At 40.1% G+C, this 17,697-nt stretch overlaps 1 protein-coding gene across 1 annotated transcript in view; it reads left to right on the top strand.

Moving 5' to 3' along the window:
- The window catches only part of LOC138579940 (uncharacterized), a 256,110-nt gene that overhangs the window by 82,379 nt on the left and 156,034 nt on the right, over nucleotides 1-17,697 (top strand). The window contains exon 15 of the mRNA XM_069650158.1: nucleotides 3,376-3,426. Coding sequence (XP_069506259.1) covers nucleotides 3,376-3,426 — 51 coding nt within the window. The remainder of the gene's footprint in view (nucleotides 1-3,375; nucleotides 3,427-17,697) is intronic.

Below are 17,697 nucleotides of genomic sequence, written 5' to 3'. Positions count from 1 at the left end.
GATTAATGGTCAATTCATTTGCCTCTGCGTACTGCCATAACCTTGCAGCTGACCTCTGAAGTCTGCTGAATGTTTGATCGAATATCACAACGTCATCGGCGTACACCAGGATCGTACACCGAGTCTTACCCACTTTGGGGGGACAATTCCATATACCCCGAAAATATTCGGGTATGTCTGAGACGAAGAGGTTGTAAAGCAGGGGAGCAGTAACGCAACCCTGTTTAACACCCCTTTGCTGTATAACTGGAGATGTTAGATTGCCCGTATTATCAAGACGTAGCTGTACCATGGTGTTTGTGTGAAGCAACTCTAGACAGTAGATAAGAGAAGAAGGACAGGACCAACTTTTAAGTTTATGCCACAGTAAAGCTCTATTAACTGTGTCGAAAGCTGCCCTAAAGTCAACATAGAGAGCATAAAGAGGTGGATTATTGGGGAGCAATGCTTGGTTCCTAAATGAATCCATGACTAACAAGTTATGTGCCGTTGAATAACCTCGCCTAAAGCCACTCTGAAAGTGGTCTAAAATCTCAGTTTTTTCCACCCATGCTTGCAGAATTTTTAGTAGGAAAGAGGCGGACAATTTTCCAGTACTGTCAAGCATTGAAAGGAGTCGGTAATTGGTAGGGTCCAGTCTGTTACCCTTTTTTTAAAAACTGGTATCAAAATGGCCATTTGCCACGTGGTTGGAATTCTACCGTCTGCTATCACTTTTTCAAACAGTATCTTCATTAAGTTCGCCCAGAATAAAGGATTACTCTTTATGACTGCATTGGAGAGCCCGTTAGGGCTCAGTGCTCGAGACGCTTTTAGGTTCTTGATATTACTAAGTAAGTCATTAATAGTGGATGTAAAGGGGGAGGGTATAAGGGAGATATGACCAGGTGTCTCTTCAAATCTAGCACCACTATTGTTACGATTTTCAAGGAAGGAAACCCATTCCTGAGCACCTATTGGGTTCAGCATTGGGGTTCTCCCATTACTCTTTGCTCCACCTAGGATAGCCCAGATATTACGGGAATTCCTGGAGCAAAGTACACTCACTGTTTTAAACCAATTGCCCAATTTAAGATTTGTTTTATAGAATTTTAGCCAAGTATGATATTTGTCTTTTAATTTTCTGATGTTTAGGGCAATTACATTCAGAGAGTGATTAGTAGTTCTGAGTAGTTCTGAGTTTCCATATATCTCCCCTGAATTTTTGTTTCGCATTGCAAATTATCTTATCAAATGGGGGTGAGAGGACTTATCTTTCAGTGCCAGAGGGCATCTGCACATAGCGTGCTCACTTGAGAAACTGACTATCCAATTTTCAATTTCCTCGGCCGACATGGAACTGAGTTTTGATTCGATTCCTAGGTTCCACTGGCCAGTTACCCTAAGAGCCTTAAGAATATTATTATCAGACCGGATGATTCTATTAGCTGGATAATTTACAGTTAAATCTCCACTATAGATATTCTCAAGGGTGGGGAGAAAAGCATCTATGGTATAAACGATTGTACTCTGGTACAGTCCCTGATGCCAAGTACTCTTTCCTGGTCTGTCACTATGGGTTCGACCATTCATAATTTCCAAGTCCCAGCATTTGAAGAATAATCGCCAGCATTCGCCCTCAACGTCCTCTTTTACGGTCTCCATTCTGTTGCATTGGTGTAGACGATTATTGTTAGCTGTTCCCCCATCACCAGCGATGTGGCAGTTCAGATCACCGGCAAAGATAATGAAGTTAGAGCCGATGGCCCTTCTCCATATGCCGATTAAATCATGCAGTGCTTCTTGAATCAGTTCTCGGTGTTTAGCACCAGGGGGGGTTATAAACATTGATTATAAGCACTTTTATCGATGCAGCACCCGTCCCTACTACCGCTTTGATTGCGCAGATGCAGTCCTCATAGGTTGTGCTTATCCTTGAACTGGTCATGGTATTCTTCACTCCAATAAATAGTCCACCATAGGGGCGCCCCCTGGGTCTTTTCTTGGTTAAACAGTGGTGTGTAGTATAGCTCTCCATAAGAAGGGGTGACGTAAGACAAGTCTCCTGAAGTAGAAAGAAATCTTGAGTATCAATAAGCAGAAGAGAGCCCTGGGAGGTAAGAAGATGAGTAAAACCTCAGGTATTCCAAGACAGAAAAGAGCAAGTTCATTGCTTCTGAAGAACCATAGGGAGTGAGTCAGCCAGCCATTTCAGGGTGTTCTGAATATCGCTCAGTTGTGCCTTATTACCAGTAGGAAGATTAGGTATTGTGGTCTGACTGAGCTTCCTGGTCTTATCTGCGTTTGGGATTAATGGATCCTCATCTTCTTTATTTACATCGACCCCCAGACCCACTTGTAATAGGCTAGATTTGTGAGCGCGAATTAGATCAATTGGATCCTGAACTTCACAGTGTAATGCAGTAACAGTAGGGTTAGGTACTTTCAGAGGTTGCACAAAGGGAAAATCTTCAGACTGTATAATCCGCAATTGTGGGATTAAGTGAAGTTTGGCCAGTACTTGAGATCTAGTCAGCCATTTGTGTGCGTTCCTTTGGTTCAGATTTTTGATGAAGCATATTTTCGATTGAGTGCAGTTTGGTTTGTCATTTTGTTTCAAGGCTGATGAAGATTGTCCATTGTATTGTGGGAAGCCAGCTACAGATGTCTCTTGCATATAGGGCAATATCACTGAGTTGATCTGCTCCATACTCAGTGCACCATACTAGCCATGAGGCAAGGACATGGTCAACTCCAAACTGGAAAATACATGGGAGGAATCTAAGGCATCCAATGACAGCAGACATCTGACCCGTTGACGAATTGTGCATTATTAAATGGCTCACATAGTTGTGTGCTGCTCATGATCACAGCACTTCATGTAGAATGCCTCCTTTCTGTAGTCTGAAAATGCAGGAGCCAGATGTTTGTGACTACCATGCATTTGCCTCTTCCAAAGCAAAACAATCAACCACATGCATAGTGATGATGTGCTACAACTTCCAAAAGACTCCTGGGATCTGGCCAATTAATGTACCTATCACACGACTAAAGGTGTAGCAGGAGGCATCAGACAACAGACCTGAATGACTACCCTCAGGTAAATCCCAACATCCATTCACACAAAACAGCACAGACATGGCCAATGTTAACCGGTGCAGGGGAAGAAGCTCCAAAATCCCTAAAAACATTTTGAAGAATGCCATCAATTACAGCTTTAAACAAGTACAAGTAAAGCCAGACAGTTTATGTGTGATTATTGAGAGTTTGCATTGTACATTGTACAATAAGAGACCTGGTTGGAAATGGAAAGTGCTATGTGGCACATTTGTAAATTGTGTTACATTGTTGTGGCTTTATTTAATCTTGAACTTATGCTCTATTTGTTTCCTTTAGGGCGGTGGTGTCAGAGGTGGAGCTGGTGGCAGTGCTGGCAAAGGCATTCCCGTAAGAATACTATATCTTTTTCTTTTCTTTTAAAAAAAAATGTAAATGTTTTCCGTACACAAGGTACTTTAACATACTATTCAAATACAAAACATTGACAACGTAATATCAAAACTGCAATTCATTTTTTGCTACAATTTAAAGGCAAAAGCAAATCATCATTCTAAATTATCGCACAATTTGTACAGCCTTTCTTTACAAAAGAAACACCAATGCTTTCAATGTTAGCATCTAGACGTAAACGGATCAACCATCCAATTCATACTTCCCTTTCCTAAAATGGGGGCATAGCACAGTTTTTTCAGAATGTGCTACTCGGTACCCACTAGTTCCTCTAGCTCTAGGTGAGCTCCTACCATCAAATCATCCAGTCTGGTGAAGATAGTAATCAGAATCGTTACCAGACCCAGAGTGAGTGACAGGTGGGCAGTTGTCTTAAGTCTGTGCCATAGGCCAGGTGCTATAAGACCTGTAGGGAAATTGATGAGGGCAGTAAAAGTTACAATCCTCTCCTTCAATACCTTGGGTCAATACATCACCAAATGTTGCAGCAACTCAAATTCCCCTCAGAACAGTCTGCTGAATCTTAGCTCTGTGGGGACCTCCAAATTTGCCCCACCGCATCTAGGGTCGACAAACAGTGCAGTCTAAATTTATAATAACCCAGTGATTTACGGCTGCATAGACAATTGCCATTATTACATTTCCCTTTTTTTGCCTGAGGTGTAAGGCTGTGCCCTTTCAGAGATTTAACAGAACTCTGAGTACGTTTCCCAATCCTGATTGCTTCACTAAGAAGCATACACTTTTTTTTAAGAAGGCATTTTGAAGCAGATAGACAATCAATTACAGGTATATGTAAGTCTGGTGTCTCTATTTCCAGATTAGTATAGTCCAAAGAAGTAGTGTCAAGTAGGCAATTCTAGGTCCCAGAATGTTACAGGGACTGAGAGATCAGCCCTTGAAAGCAAGCTCGTTCGGACCAACCCCGAACAACTGCTAACTCAAACACCAAAACACACTGCACCTACCGCGGGTTCCGCGATGGTTGTGCATTTAAGGTCAACCTCCCGGCAAAAGGTAAGAGAGACTTGAACAAGGTAAGGGAGACCAATGAAAGCCTTCTCCTGTACCAAACACCAAAACACACAGTGCACACCATGCGCTCCGTAGTGGTGTGTGTGTATTTACGGTCTACTTCAAGGCAAAAGGGAAGAGAGACTCCAACAAGGTAAGGGAGACCAATGAAAGCCTCCTGCTGCACCAAACACCAAAACACACTGCGCATAACTGACTTTCAATCATATGTACTGTTGTAATGATTGATTGAAAATCATCCTTGATAAATCCAGCAATGAAGTAATGAATGTGCACTGTATTATGGCTTTCTTGACTGTAAATTTGCAGGGAAAATTAAATGTGAAGCTCAGGGACAACAATTCATGCTCTCAGGCTCAGGTTTTATTATGATGTGGTTTGGCTGACTTAAGATTATATAAGTAGAGTCTTCAACTGGATGGTAGACATGATGTAGGCAACTTACACAGGCTTTTTTTTTCTCCAAAAAAGGTCAAGTTCATAAATGAGTTTAGGAAGGTTAGCAGAAATATAGAGGGGATTTCCCAAAGTTAAATGTCTTCTGGTATACACTGTAGCATTAAGTACTGTGGTCTGGGGTGGGTACTGTGATAACAGCCCAGCAGCCCAAAATATTTTAGGCCCAATCAATGTAAGGGACACACCAATGAGGCCGGGAGCTCCTTACGCATATGCTCTACTGGCGGCACATTTTAAACAAGGAAAATCACAATAAAATAATGTCCAAGAACAGATTGTGACAACAGAAGAACAAGTCTGACAAAGACCTGCATGGGTACAGCACACACCCTATCCACTACAAAATACAAAAAAACAGACAATCACTGTGCGTCTTCGCACAACAACCACAATATGTCTGCTTCCCACAGAACGTTCTTCATCCCAAATTCTCCTTACACTCTTCATAGCCAAAATCAACACTTATATACACAATGGCTTATTTTTCCTCCTCTTGCCCCTTACCTCGGGACGGAGCGATAGATACAATCATCTCCACTAAATGACTTCTCACTTCTTTTCTCTAAGCAGCATTTCTCTCTCAAGGGACTCTTCACTTCAATATCTCATTACTACTACTACTGTGATGTCACCGCTCCGCTATATGGTAGCCCTCTTCTTTATTCTTACTCAAAAAAGGAAATGAATATACGACACATGGTCCACTCCTTTGCACACTCCTCTCTCATTCCCGTACTCACACTCTCTTTTGTTGGTCCTGCTACAGGAGCTCTCGCTTTTTGTATGTTTATCCGAGGACCCTTTGATGTTGTCTCTTCCCTCAAAAGGCCTGCACATCTAGCGCTGCGCAAGACCTCCAGCAATCAGGAAAGCCTTTAAATAACAGCGGCGCTTGAAGCTCCTCTCATTGTGTGCTCAGTTTTTGCTCTCTGTAGGTAGGTGCCACTTTCCCAGGAAAATGTGGTGTAGGATTAAATGGTGGCATTTATAGGAATGAGTGACATCATGTCTGTGACTATGTTACAAGATGCATGTAATTTCACATTCACTGATTGGACAGTGACCGCTGTCCCATATAGAAATCTTCGAAATACCAAGCCCTATTGCACTATCCGGTTCCTCGTGACTGATCTGATGACGTCCCTTGAACAATGACCTAACCATCATGCTGTCCAGCCTCCTTGCTTTGCATTGGTTATGACACAATCTTATATTTCGATACATGCACATCATCTCACCATTAGCCATCCCACCCTTGAGTGTTCCATGGTGGGTGTCTTCCCTGTTCAATGACCCATCATTTAGTGAGGTGTAGACAGTGTGGCAACAAGAAAGAATAAACCATCACTTTCTCATCAGACCAAATGTTGGCATCACCTGACCGTTCTCAGCCATGTGACTTTAAAAATGACAGCTAATATTGTGACTTCCTCTCCCATGGAGGGACTACTTGACTTCATGAGGCTTTTGCCTTGGCCTTTTGTTCCAGGACCATAAACACATTTGGACAGCACATTTATGTGCGGAGGTGTGTGTTTGTGTGTCTGGATCATTTTGGTTTCATGCATCTAATTGTTTGTGGAACATGAGGGTTGCTTCTTCCCCCACCTCCCCCCACCCTTCTACAAGGATCTACTTTTTTTGCCCAGGTATCTCTTTGTTTTCTGTCTCACTGTTCCTCTCTCCCTATTATTCTCAATTAGACTACCCTTATTGCTTGCTACCTGTGACTTCATTCTAAGTGATTATTCTTTGACAGGGGGCAGTGTGTTTCCTTGCTGTGATTGTCAATTATTCAGCATACTACCTCGTTTTCACCAACATGGTGAACTTTGTTGTAAAACTTCTAATCCATTGTATAAGAACACTATTTGTTATATTTTCTCTGATATGGCGCTTGGGAACCTGCTTCTCCCTAACCCGCTGACCATTGACTGCGTAGCTTTTCACCTCTCCTTGCACCATGTCTCTTGCAGGGTATGTGACATGTCAAAATGAAGTGTGTCTTCACCAAACTAAACTTTTTCATACATTTCTTTCATTTTGCATGGACACACGCTTCAGTTTCTAGTACTATTCTACCAGCAGTAGATTATATGTGTTCCCTTATTGTGTTATATGACCAATCTCCCTTGCATTTTCATGATCAACTGGTTTGCTACAGGGAGTGCCATGTGCCACTCCCTACGAGTATATCCTACTTCTAATCTATTGCTACATACTGGTCATCTCTGTTATGTTTCTATAGTGTGTTAAATGCTTTGAGGCTCTACTCTACATCTCGTCATTCAATACTCTCATATGGTATATCCTTCCCTCGGCTGCTTTCTCTATAACGTAAATGGCCTGTCTAGTGTGTAATGACTGATCTCTTACATGAACCCTACTCCTATGCATAAGAGGGACTTTCTCAATGTGTACTTCCACTCATGTTAATGTGTAGGATCTACATCCAAATACATACAAGCAGAAGCCTCTAGCCTCAGCAGTGGTCGGGAGCGTTCTCCTCTACTTTTTTAAATTACGTTTTACAGCTCCTATACTTTTATTTTAAAAAGAAACCGCTGCAGAATGTTTTGTTTTAAAATAAAAGTGTAGGAAGACTGTAGGGTATTTTGTGGAGATTTGGGGCCTGACGGTATTTTATTACCGCCGAAAAATAACTTAGCAATAATCACTCTTTGTATTCAGATTTGGCCATGTGCAACAATAATACAATGGACATGCATTATTTCAGCACCCAGACCTGCATATTTGGTATACGTGGTTGGTGGTATTTTGGTGAGCATAATTCCATTGTTTTATTTGTGGCCCCAATGTCCAGAATCCCTTATCTTCGCTTAGATTTTTCGTGTGATCACTAGAGAGACCTCAGACCTGCATTCTAGGGATACCACAATTTCCAGTGATAGTGTTGGTGCGCCACCATGGGCAAACTCACTGACTTATTTACGACAGAGAGCTATATGTGGTAGTCTTGTGGTAATTTCCACTACCTTATATACGGTAGGGAGCTATGTTCAGAGAGTCTCTCTTCCCGTTGGCTCATGTACCTCCAACAAGTTATGCTACAGTTACTCACAATTATTCATACTGATTCTGACATACACACATCTGTCTTAAAATGACCATTGCACTGTTTAAAAATCTCCCCACATCATTGGCATTGTAATGGTAAATAGAAAATAAACCACCCGTCTGTTTTCAAATATTTTCTGTATTATAAAAGTTGCATTTAGACATGATCTCATTCTTTACAGCAATAAAATGGAACAATCAAAGCATTTTCTATGACACACTGCAATTATAGTGGCGGAGAACAGAACTTAAATTGCAACATTAGCACTTGATTAAGACACGCACGGGACTTTCATTTTTCTACACTGACTGCATATTTCCGTGCACACACACAGCTCCCCCAGTTAGGTAATTACCTTATCTGTTCAGAGGCTTCTCTCTGTGAATGTGGCTCTCTTGGATTAACTCCAGCAAAAAGGAACGCTTGCCTTCTCAAGCCGGGGTCATTGCCTGGAATTCTCAGCTTTTTCAGATAGGACTGCCTCAGCCAGTGGATAGGTTTTTCTTTCTGCTCTCCCCAATGTCGACTGCAGCAGGACACCGGAATTTGCATTCAGTCAGGACCCCACAGCCAGGTCTTCTCCCCAGTAGTGCAGAAAGATGTCTCCCTGTCTTTTTCCCTGCTACTGCCCACTAAAACTTTCCTCTCAGCCCTCTTTATGACGTGTCCCAATGAAATCCATCATCTCTCATCCTCCTACTCTTCAACAATAGCTTCGCTTATACATTTGCAATTGTTGCAAATCTGACTTCCTCCTTCCTGCCGTTACTGTGCACAACAACACGGATAATCAGGCAGAGAAGAGAAGAAAAAAAATCTGCACACTCATTTAACTGGTTTTCAGAGTATGCCTAATTCTGCAGTAGAGAACACATTTTATTAGTGGGTTATATTAAAATAAGGTTTTATTAGTCAGGTTAATGGTTAATAGGTTAGCTGTTAATTTTCAAATGTGTCTCTAGCAATATAGGCATTTCAGGTGAAAAATAGTGTGCATTTTTAAATGAACACGTGTGCTTTTAACTGCAAAAATAGATTTGCATCTTATATGTTAAAATCGTTTTTTACTGAATAGTCTGTCTTTCCTTGTTAATCTGCTAACCCATATAGCAATGCACCGCACCCTTGTGGTGGTGGTGCTGCAAAAAAATTGTGCTACTTGTGCAGTATTGCTGTACTGTGTACTGTAACACGCCAAATATCCTTACATATACCCTCCTTTTTTTTTTAGAACTTGGCTATAATCCAAGCCAATTCCTAAAAACAACTTGTTCTTTCTTTTTCTCTTAAAATGCATGTGTATTGGGATATCTTTCTCTTCCTGACGTAGTCAGTAAAATCAGTAACATTTTCATTTTTACTGATAGCACAATCAACCATCCACCCATGATTAGCACCAGGATAGCCAAACCCACTATTGAGCGTTCCCCCCAGGTTCCCCAATTAAATCTTTCCACTTCGATTATGCCCAGATTACTAATTGTAATATTGTTTTTTCGCAAATTCATTTTCATAACATGTCTTTCTTTATGATTCAATAAATATTCCACATCTGGATCTATTGGAAAAGTATCCCTTTGAAAAAAATCGATATTTTCCACTTGGCTTTCCCAAACATCATTTGTTACATGGAACAATGTTAATCCCCCAATTGACACAATTGCATCCTTTGGAACCTGTAAATAAAAAACATTATATTTTACCTGTTTAACCACGTATGTTCCATGGTTTAAATGTACTACCGTCATGTTCTTTAAACAGGTGCTGACCAACCATTTACCTCTGACCATCTTAGCCTGTGCCATTTCTTCACTCCCCATATTACTAATAATCACTTCACATCCCTCTGATATACTTGGGTCAGATTTCAATCCACAAATAGCATCTGTGGCATCAGGAACAAACGGTTTACCTGGACACATATAATTTTGTTCTTTAAATGTTACACATGTTTCCAGGTTTGGTATTAAATAAACTTCAGGTTCCCATGACTGAAATGCCACCACTTCTGGAGTCTTAATCTTAATGAATTTGTCCTCTTGCCAAAATCCCACGTTGTGTACCCACTTCGTTTGATAAATAAGTTCAGGGGCTACAAATGGGATGCATAGCAAAAATCCGATCTCTAGTCTTTCCAAGTCCACATATAACGGCATTGCATTCCCCATTTCGAATGCAATTTTTATCTGTATAAGGTCAATTTCCCTCCTGGTCAATCTTTCTATCATTTGACGAATGATATCCTGCGAAACAAAATACAATGGAATATGTCCTTGAATCAATTGTGAAACTGCAGTTTGAACTTCTCTCATATAATTCGTTAATAGTCTATCAACAGGACTCATTATGTTCAATATTTCATTTAAAGTTCTGTCATGCTTAAGTATTATTTTAGTCGCCCGTTGCATCACATCCGCTTGTTCATTTAGAATGATTGCAGTTTCATTTATGAATCTTACTTGTTCATCCAGTCCCCCTCTAATTCCATCTAATGTCTTTTGTATTATTTCTAGGTCAATACTCAGTTGTTGTGCTTTAGTACTCAGTGTTCCTACCGAAATAGAATTGGCTGTTGATATTGTAGTACCTATTATTGCTCCAATTATAGACATTACCATTGATATCGCGAGCATCACCGCACCTCTCTTTCCTCTCTTCTTCTTAATGTCTGCTGAATTCACGAATGTTTTTTCCAATTGCATTAATATATCTCTTATTGACTGCTTAGTGTCCTCTTTTCTTATTTCCAGCCACTCTTTAGTCTGTTCAATCTTAATTCCGGTATTGTTCAAGTGTTTTTCAATCAAAATCTCAGGATTTAATGGAATGTATATATTTTGGAAAATCATCCTTCTATCACTCATGATGAATCCTGGTGCCTCTTCCACCGCGATACCAGATGCTGGTCCAGGTTCAATGACAACCTGTGCTTCTGAATTCTTGAAGATCCCTCCAAATATCATCATCGTTAAACATGTCATCGGTATCATCTTCAATGCTGATCGCTTTGTAGCCTTGGTCTTCACCCCTCTTTGGGGCTTTCCCGGAATCCGTCCTCGCGGGCTCCAGGACTCCATCGTCTCCCGTGGCCTCTGGTCCCAGAACCTCCGACCAAATAATGTTAATTGTCTAAATCAAAATAGAAAATAAACAGATTAAGTACATAGCACAATACTAACTTCATCCTTTTGCCAAAAATAAAACATGCTTGGTAAAAATACTTCGTTTTTTTTTTTTTTTTCTTTTTTCTGAAATTAAACACAAGTTAAAAGAAAACAAACACATATAAAACAGCATTCAATATTTAATACACTTTCTCTCTGCACACCAACCACGAGCTTCCGTTATATGTGCATTTATTTATTTATTTATTTATTTATTTATTTATTTATTTATATTATATATTTTCACATATATTACAGTGTATTTATTTTCTCAAGGGACTCTATCCGTTTCCACATGCTCAAGCTGCCTGATCTCATGTCTGGGATGGCATGGTTTGATTTGATTTACATGGACAAACTGCTCTATTGCTGTTTCGCCTTCATTTTTCAAAATTTTATACACTACAGGAGAGACTTTATCTATAATTCGAAATGGCCCCTGCCAGGCTGCCAGAAATTTAGAATTTTTCTGTTTACTTTTTCCAAAATGAAACTTGTACACCTGATCCCCTACATTGTATTCCTTTACTGATGTCTTTTTGTCATAATATGACTTAGCACTGTCAGCAGCTCTTTCCAGATTTCTCTGCACAAAAGCAAATGCATGTTGCAAATGCCTCCTCAGTTCATCAATATATTCATGAACTGTGGATGCACTCACTAGAGTTTGCTCATGTGTTCTGTATAGTAGGTGTTGTGGTAACACCATTTTCCTACCTGTTAAGACCTCATGGGGGCTAACACCTGTTGCTTTGGCAGGAGTCGACCTGATTGCCATCAAAACCAATGGTAAACGCAAATCCCAGCTGGAACCTGCTTCTGCCACAAATTTCTTTAAAATATCCACAACAGACCTATTGCTTCTTTCAACTGTACCTGAAGACGCCGCCCGATATGCGATATGTAGTTTCCTTTTCACACCTAGTATTTGCCATACCTTACTCATTAGAGTACTTGTGAAATGACTTCCTCTGTCTGACTCAATTCTTTGTGGCAACCCAAACCTTGAGAACACATGGTTCACCAGCAATGTGGCTGCTGTTTGCGCACTACAATCTGGTGCGGGAATGCACTCAATCCACTTTGACATCAAACATACCACACTCAAAATATAGCGGTGTCCCCTGCTCGACCTTTTTAAAGGACCTACATAGTCTATTTGCAAATCTGACCATGGGAGAGTTAGGCCTCTTTTCATCAATGGTGCTCTATGCATTGGTGAAGCAGGTTTAAATTGAGCGCATACTAGACATCCTCTAGTATATAATTCCACATCTTGGGACATATGTGGCCAGTAAGCATAATCTTTTAGTATTTCTAATGTCTTTTGTGAACCTCTATGGCCTGCAGTTATGGCATCATGTGCATGGTGTAGCATTAGTCCTCTGAATGAAAGGGGTACTACCCACTGTATTTGCCCTGTTATGGACTCTCTAATCATGAGCCCATCCTGTAATCTAATTCGTGTTTTGTTCTTTAATAACACCCTCAACTCTTCTTTTCCCATACAATCATTTTCTGTTAAAGGATTTTGTTCAGGATCTATCAAATGATTATAATAGATTCCCAAAATTTGATCATTCTTTTGTGCCTCAATCAAATCTTGGTCTGGCGTGTCATGACTCCACTGCACCACCGGTTGATCTACCTCCTTTGGTGCTTTAGAACGTGTGACTGCATCAATTTGTATTTCACCCATTAAATAATCAATAGGTAGCAATTCTCCCATCACAGCCCCAATCTTAGCCAGATGGTCTGCCTTATCATTTCCCTCCTTATCCTCTCCTGGTGTTTTTAAATGCCCACGAATTTTTCTCCAGTATATTGTTAAATTATTTTCTGACACCAATTTGTCTATGGCTTGTATCATTTTTCCATGTTTAAGTGGCTTTTTGTTGTATGTAACCATGCCTCTTGCTTTCCAACCAGGCAAATACTCCACAAAGCTATTCCGTGCATAGTCAGAATCAGTCACCAGGACAATTTCACTGAACTTTTTATCAACTGCAGTAGCAATTGCTTTATAGATGGCTGCCAATTCCGCCACCTGACTGCTCCTATCTCCAATCCTCATCCCTATACTAGGAACGCCTTCACATTTCAACCAGACATTTCCTATTCCTGCCACTAATTGTTTATCACTGTCATTTTCAATGTGAAAAGCACAACCATCCACATATACAGTTGGCAAATCCTTGCATGTTTTTTCATCAAAAGCTTTGTGTGGTGATTGTTCAAATTCCTGTAAACTAGCTTCCACATCCATTTCATTTGTTATTTGTTCAGCTGCACAGTCATGTAAGTCAGCTAACCCTTGAGCAATTGGGCTCTTTTTATTTTGTCCATATCTTACTTCTACGGGAAAACCTTGTAATGCCAGTGTCCATGAAGTGATTCTGGATTGCGCTAGATTGCCTGATCTAATTCTTTTACTCTCTAAAAATTGCAAAGGTTGATGATTTGTTTCAATAATCACCTTTTCTCCCTGAACAATGGGGCGGAAATGTTGTAGCGCCCACACAGTGGTTAATAGGGCCTTTTCGCATTCATTAAATTTCATTTCAACTTGGGAAAATGCCTTACTTGCATATGCAATGGTTTTGTGATTCAAATCGTGTTTTTGTGATAACACTGCTGACATACAATGTTCAGAAAAGCCTATTTCTATAAAGAAATCCCTGTCCTTTATGGGGTATGCTAAACATGGTGCCTTTACAAGACATTCCTTCAATCTAGCCACTGCATCAGACTGCTCTCTTTCCCATCTCCAGGGAGTGTTTAGTTTAAGCAGTTTAGTCAATGGTTGAGTGATTTCTGCATAATTCTCAATGAACTTTCTGTTATAGCCTGTCATCCCTAATAAACTTTTTACTCCTTTCTCATTTTTAGGATCTTTTAATCTTTGTATGGCCTCTATTTTCTTCCTTTGTGGATTTAGCCCATGTTCAGTCACTTCATGCCCTAGAAAGTTCACTTTTTTCTTGCACCATTGTGCTTTTTGCAAAGATACTTTGGCGCCTGCTTTCTGCAATTGGCCAAGCACATGTCTTATTTCATCAAAATGGCTTTTAAGGTTTTCATTTTTTATCAAGACATCATCTACATAAACTATTGTTCCTCTTTCCGCTGCATCTGGCATGGCCTTTCTCAAAAATATGCCAAATTCACTCCCACTATTGATGTACCCGAACGGAGCTCTAAGCCAGGCATATTGAGTCCTGTCAAATGTAAAGGAAAATAGGTGTTGTATCTCCTCTGCCAATGGCACACACCAATATCCAGATGTGAGATCTAACGTGGTAAATACATTTGAACCATGTATCTGAGCTAGGCCCTGATCAATGAATGGTAGTGGCCATCTAGATACTGGTACTCTTTTATTTAACTCTCTTAAGTCTGCACACAGCCGCCATTGACCATTCGGCTTTAACACACCTAAAATAGGCGTATTGGATGTGCTATGAATGGGCCTAATTATTCCCCGTGATTCCAAATTTTTAATAATCTCTGCCAATGATTCTAAACATGCCAGCGGTAGTCTATACTGGCGTACAAACACTGGATTTCTGCTACAACCTTCTGGTAGTGTGGCCACATGTAAATCAGTTAAACCACAATCATAAGCATCTTTTGCAAATACATCCTTAAACTCCATAAATATTTCCCTCAGATTGCGTCGATCCTCATCGCTGTCACATGCATCCGCTAAGGAGATCTGCTCTTCTACCATTCTGGAAAATTCTGGAAACTCTTCTGGTAAAGGAATCTCAGCGCTTTCCTCTAACTGTGTGGCTGTGTCTTTTTGTAGAGCTGCCACTTTCAAATATTTTGGCATATCAGCTTCCACTTCAATGGGCTGATTTCCTGTTTCATTTTCATTTAAATTAAATATTATGCAATCCTCTTGATGGCAGCACACTGTCTCATTTGAATCATAAGGATACACAGAATGAATTTTAAATATTCCTTTGGGCTGAGAGTCCAGGTGTTCTGGCAACTCGCCCTTGGCATCTACATATTTTTCAGGAATATTCCCAATCACCATGTTATTTAAATCTGCCGTATAATGTGATTTTTGTATGGCCATTCCTAATGGGGAGTTTTCCTCTAAATGAATATCCTGACAACCTTTATTATTTACCATGATTTTTACAGATCCCTCACCAATGTCTACCAATGGAATGTATTCATAATCCAGGCCTTGCTGTTTTATGGATTCATTCAGGCATACAAATGCATCAGAGCCTTTCATCTGCTGTCCATTTTTGCATTTCAGTGTTATTGCAAACTGTTTTGTAAATGCAGGAACAATAGTATTTTTCCTCATCTGTAATTCGACTGCATAAGGAACTAGTTGTGCACAATGATAAGCCCTTCTTTTGTCTTCAAATTCAGGCGCCGGCCCACCTAGGCGTGACCATATTTTTTGATTAAGGAAATCTAACACCATACACATTCTGTGCATGATGTCATTGCCCATGTAAAATTCATTTTGTGCTCCACTCACTATCCATACATTATGGTAAATTGTTTTCTGCCCAATGCTAATTTTAAGCATGCATCTGCCTGTAATTCGGTTTTCAAAGTCTGGACTGTCCAACCCAGAAACATATTGGTTTTTAATCCTAAATTTCGGGATTTCTTCCCTCTCCATAATTTTTTGCAACAATTTCTCATTAATGAAACTCCTTTCATGTTCAAGCGCTAAAGTGGCTTTTATTGTTTTAAGATAATCATTTATACCAACGTGAACCCATGGTTGCTCATCTTCCATGTGTATCTCTGCCAGAGTGGTAATGTGTTTTTCTGAATCTGTTTTAGGAACAATATTCTGTTTGCATGTATTCTCTTTTAAGTAAAAACGTAATGTGTGCTCATCTATAGCAGTCTGCCAATCTTTCCTTGGGTCCAAGTATATTTGTACAGGTAGTTTTTCATTGTCGCTCTGATCTTTGTCTTGACACATTAATATAACAGTGACACTAGGTATGCAGCTATTCTGGAGATATACCTCCACAGCATCATTTGTTTTGGCAACGGTGTGACATTCTTTTATATTGCTGTTTTGTGATTTTAGTTTCTTAGGCCTCAATGGTTTTTTGGTTAAGGACCACAGCACTCCATTCACCCCATCTATGAGAGGAGACAATCTTTTCAGGCAATCTGTCCCCATCAGAAATGGAATTTCACAAATAGATGTGATCAATACCTCTTGTTTCATTCTGTGCTTTCCTATTTTTATGTCAACCTCAGTTACACCTATGATGGGCACCTCCTCCCCATTAAAGTTATGCACTGGGCCTTGATTTGCCTTCACTGTGATCTGACTCTGTGGAGGCCTCCCTTCATTGATACTCTTTACCAGCTCCTCTGACATAATTGTGGCCTGTGCGCCAGTGTCAATCATAGCAAAGGTGTGGCATTTTTCTTCTACAGCGATGGGTGCATAATATCTGTCCTCAACTTCCTCTAATACACATAAGAAATGTGAATTCTTACTGATTTCAGGGCTCACCTTTCTCAGGTCTTTTTCACTTTTGGTTAAGCACATTGGTAAATGAAAAGACATTTTTCCCTCCTTTTTACCCATTTCTGTGCGAGATATTTTATTCATTTCTCCATGTTCAAAGGTTTTTTGGAGCGTGGCCACCGTTCGCCCATCCATCTGGGTAACATCAGAGACCACATTACAACCTTCCAACTGAACATGTGTAACAACATCATTCAGCAATTCGTCATTTTTTAATTCTGTGCATTTGTGATCATTTAGTGTAATACCAGCCCTTTCAGCCTCTTCAAAAATATGTGGCTCAAAGAATTTTTCAGGTGATTGACTTGTACCCTCCTTGTGAGTATTTCCTTTTTCTGTCTGTGTTTGGTCATTGTTTTGCTTGCCCAGGGAAGGAGCTATGGCATCCCCACTTACTCCCTGTTCACTGGTATTCCCCATGCATGAGTCATTTTTCTTAAATCTGTCCCTTTGTTCTTTTGGAATTCCTAATGTTTCTTTTTCATTTGTGCAAATCTTTACTGTTTTATTTAGCTCTAAGTTAAACCGTACCTCTTTTTTAGAAGTATTTACACTTTCTATCACAATTTCATTTACTGGTACTTTCATTTTTAATCCATTAGTCATCTCAGAGTCGTTATGCAAAGTTATATCAGAGCAATCTGTCATTTTGGCACTGCAGTTATCATGAGTACTTAGTCACTTTTCGGAAGCCCCCCGGTCATTGCTATGGCCATCAGCCCCCTCTTTGGAAGGTTGTTTTTGCGCTGTATAGAGCTTTCCTATTTGCTCAGCTAACATTTTCACTTGGGCCTCAAGGCATTGGAACCTTTCCACCTCTCTAGGATCCTCTTTCTGTGGCCTAGGTCGATATTGGTTGTTTTCCCCCTGATTGGATCTATTCTGATACCTCTCAGGTGATTGATACCGGTTGGGATGGTTTCTGAACTCTTGATTCATTT

The sequence above is a fragment of the Ambystoma mexicanum genome, chromosome 3p (assembly GCF_040938575.1).
Source record: "Ambystoma mexicanum isolate Mex_15411 chromosome 3p, UKY_AmexF1_1, whole genome shotgun sequence".
In the NCBI taxonomy this organism is placed as follows: domain Eukaryota; kingdom Metazoa; phylum Chordata; class Amphibia; order Caudata; family Ambystomatidae; genus Ambystoma; species Ambystoma mexicanum.
This window is presented reverse-complemented; position numbering and strand designations above follow the sequence as displayed.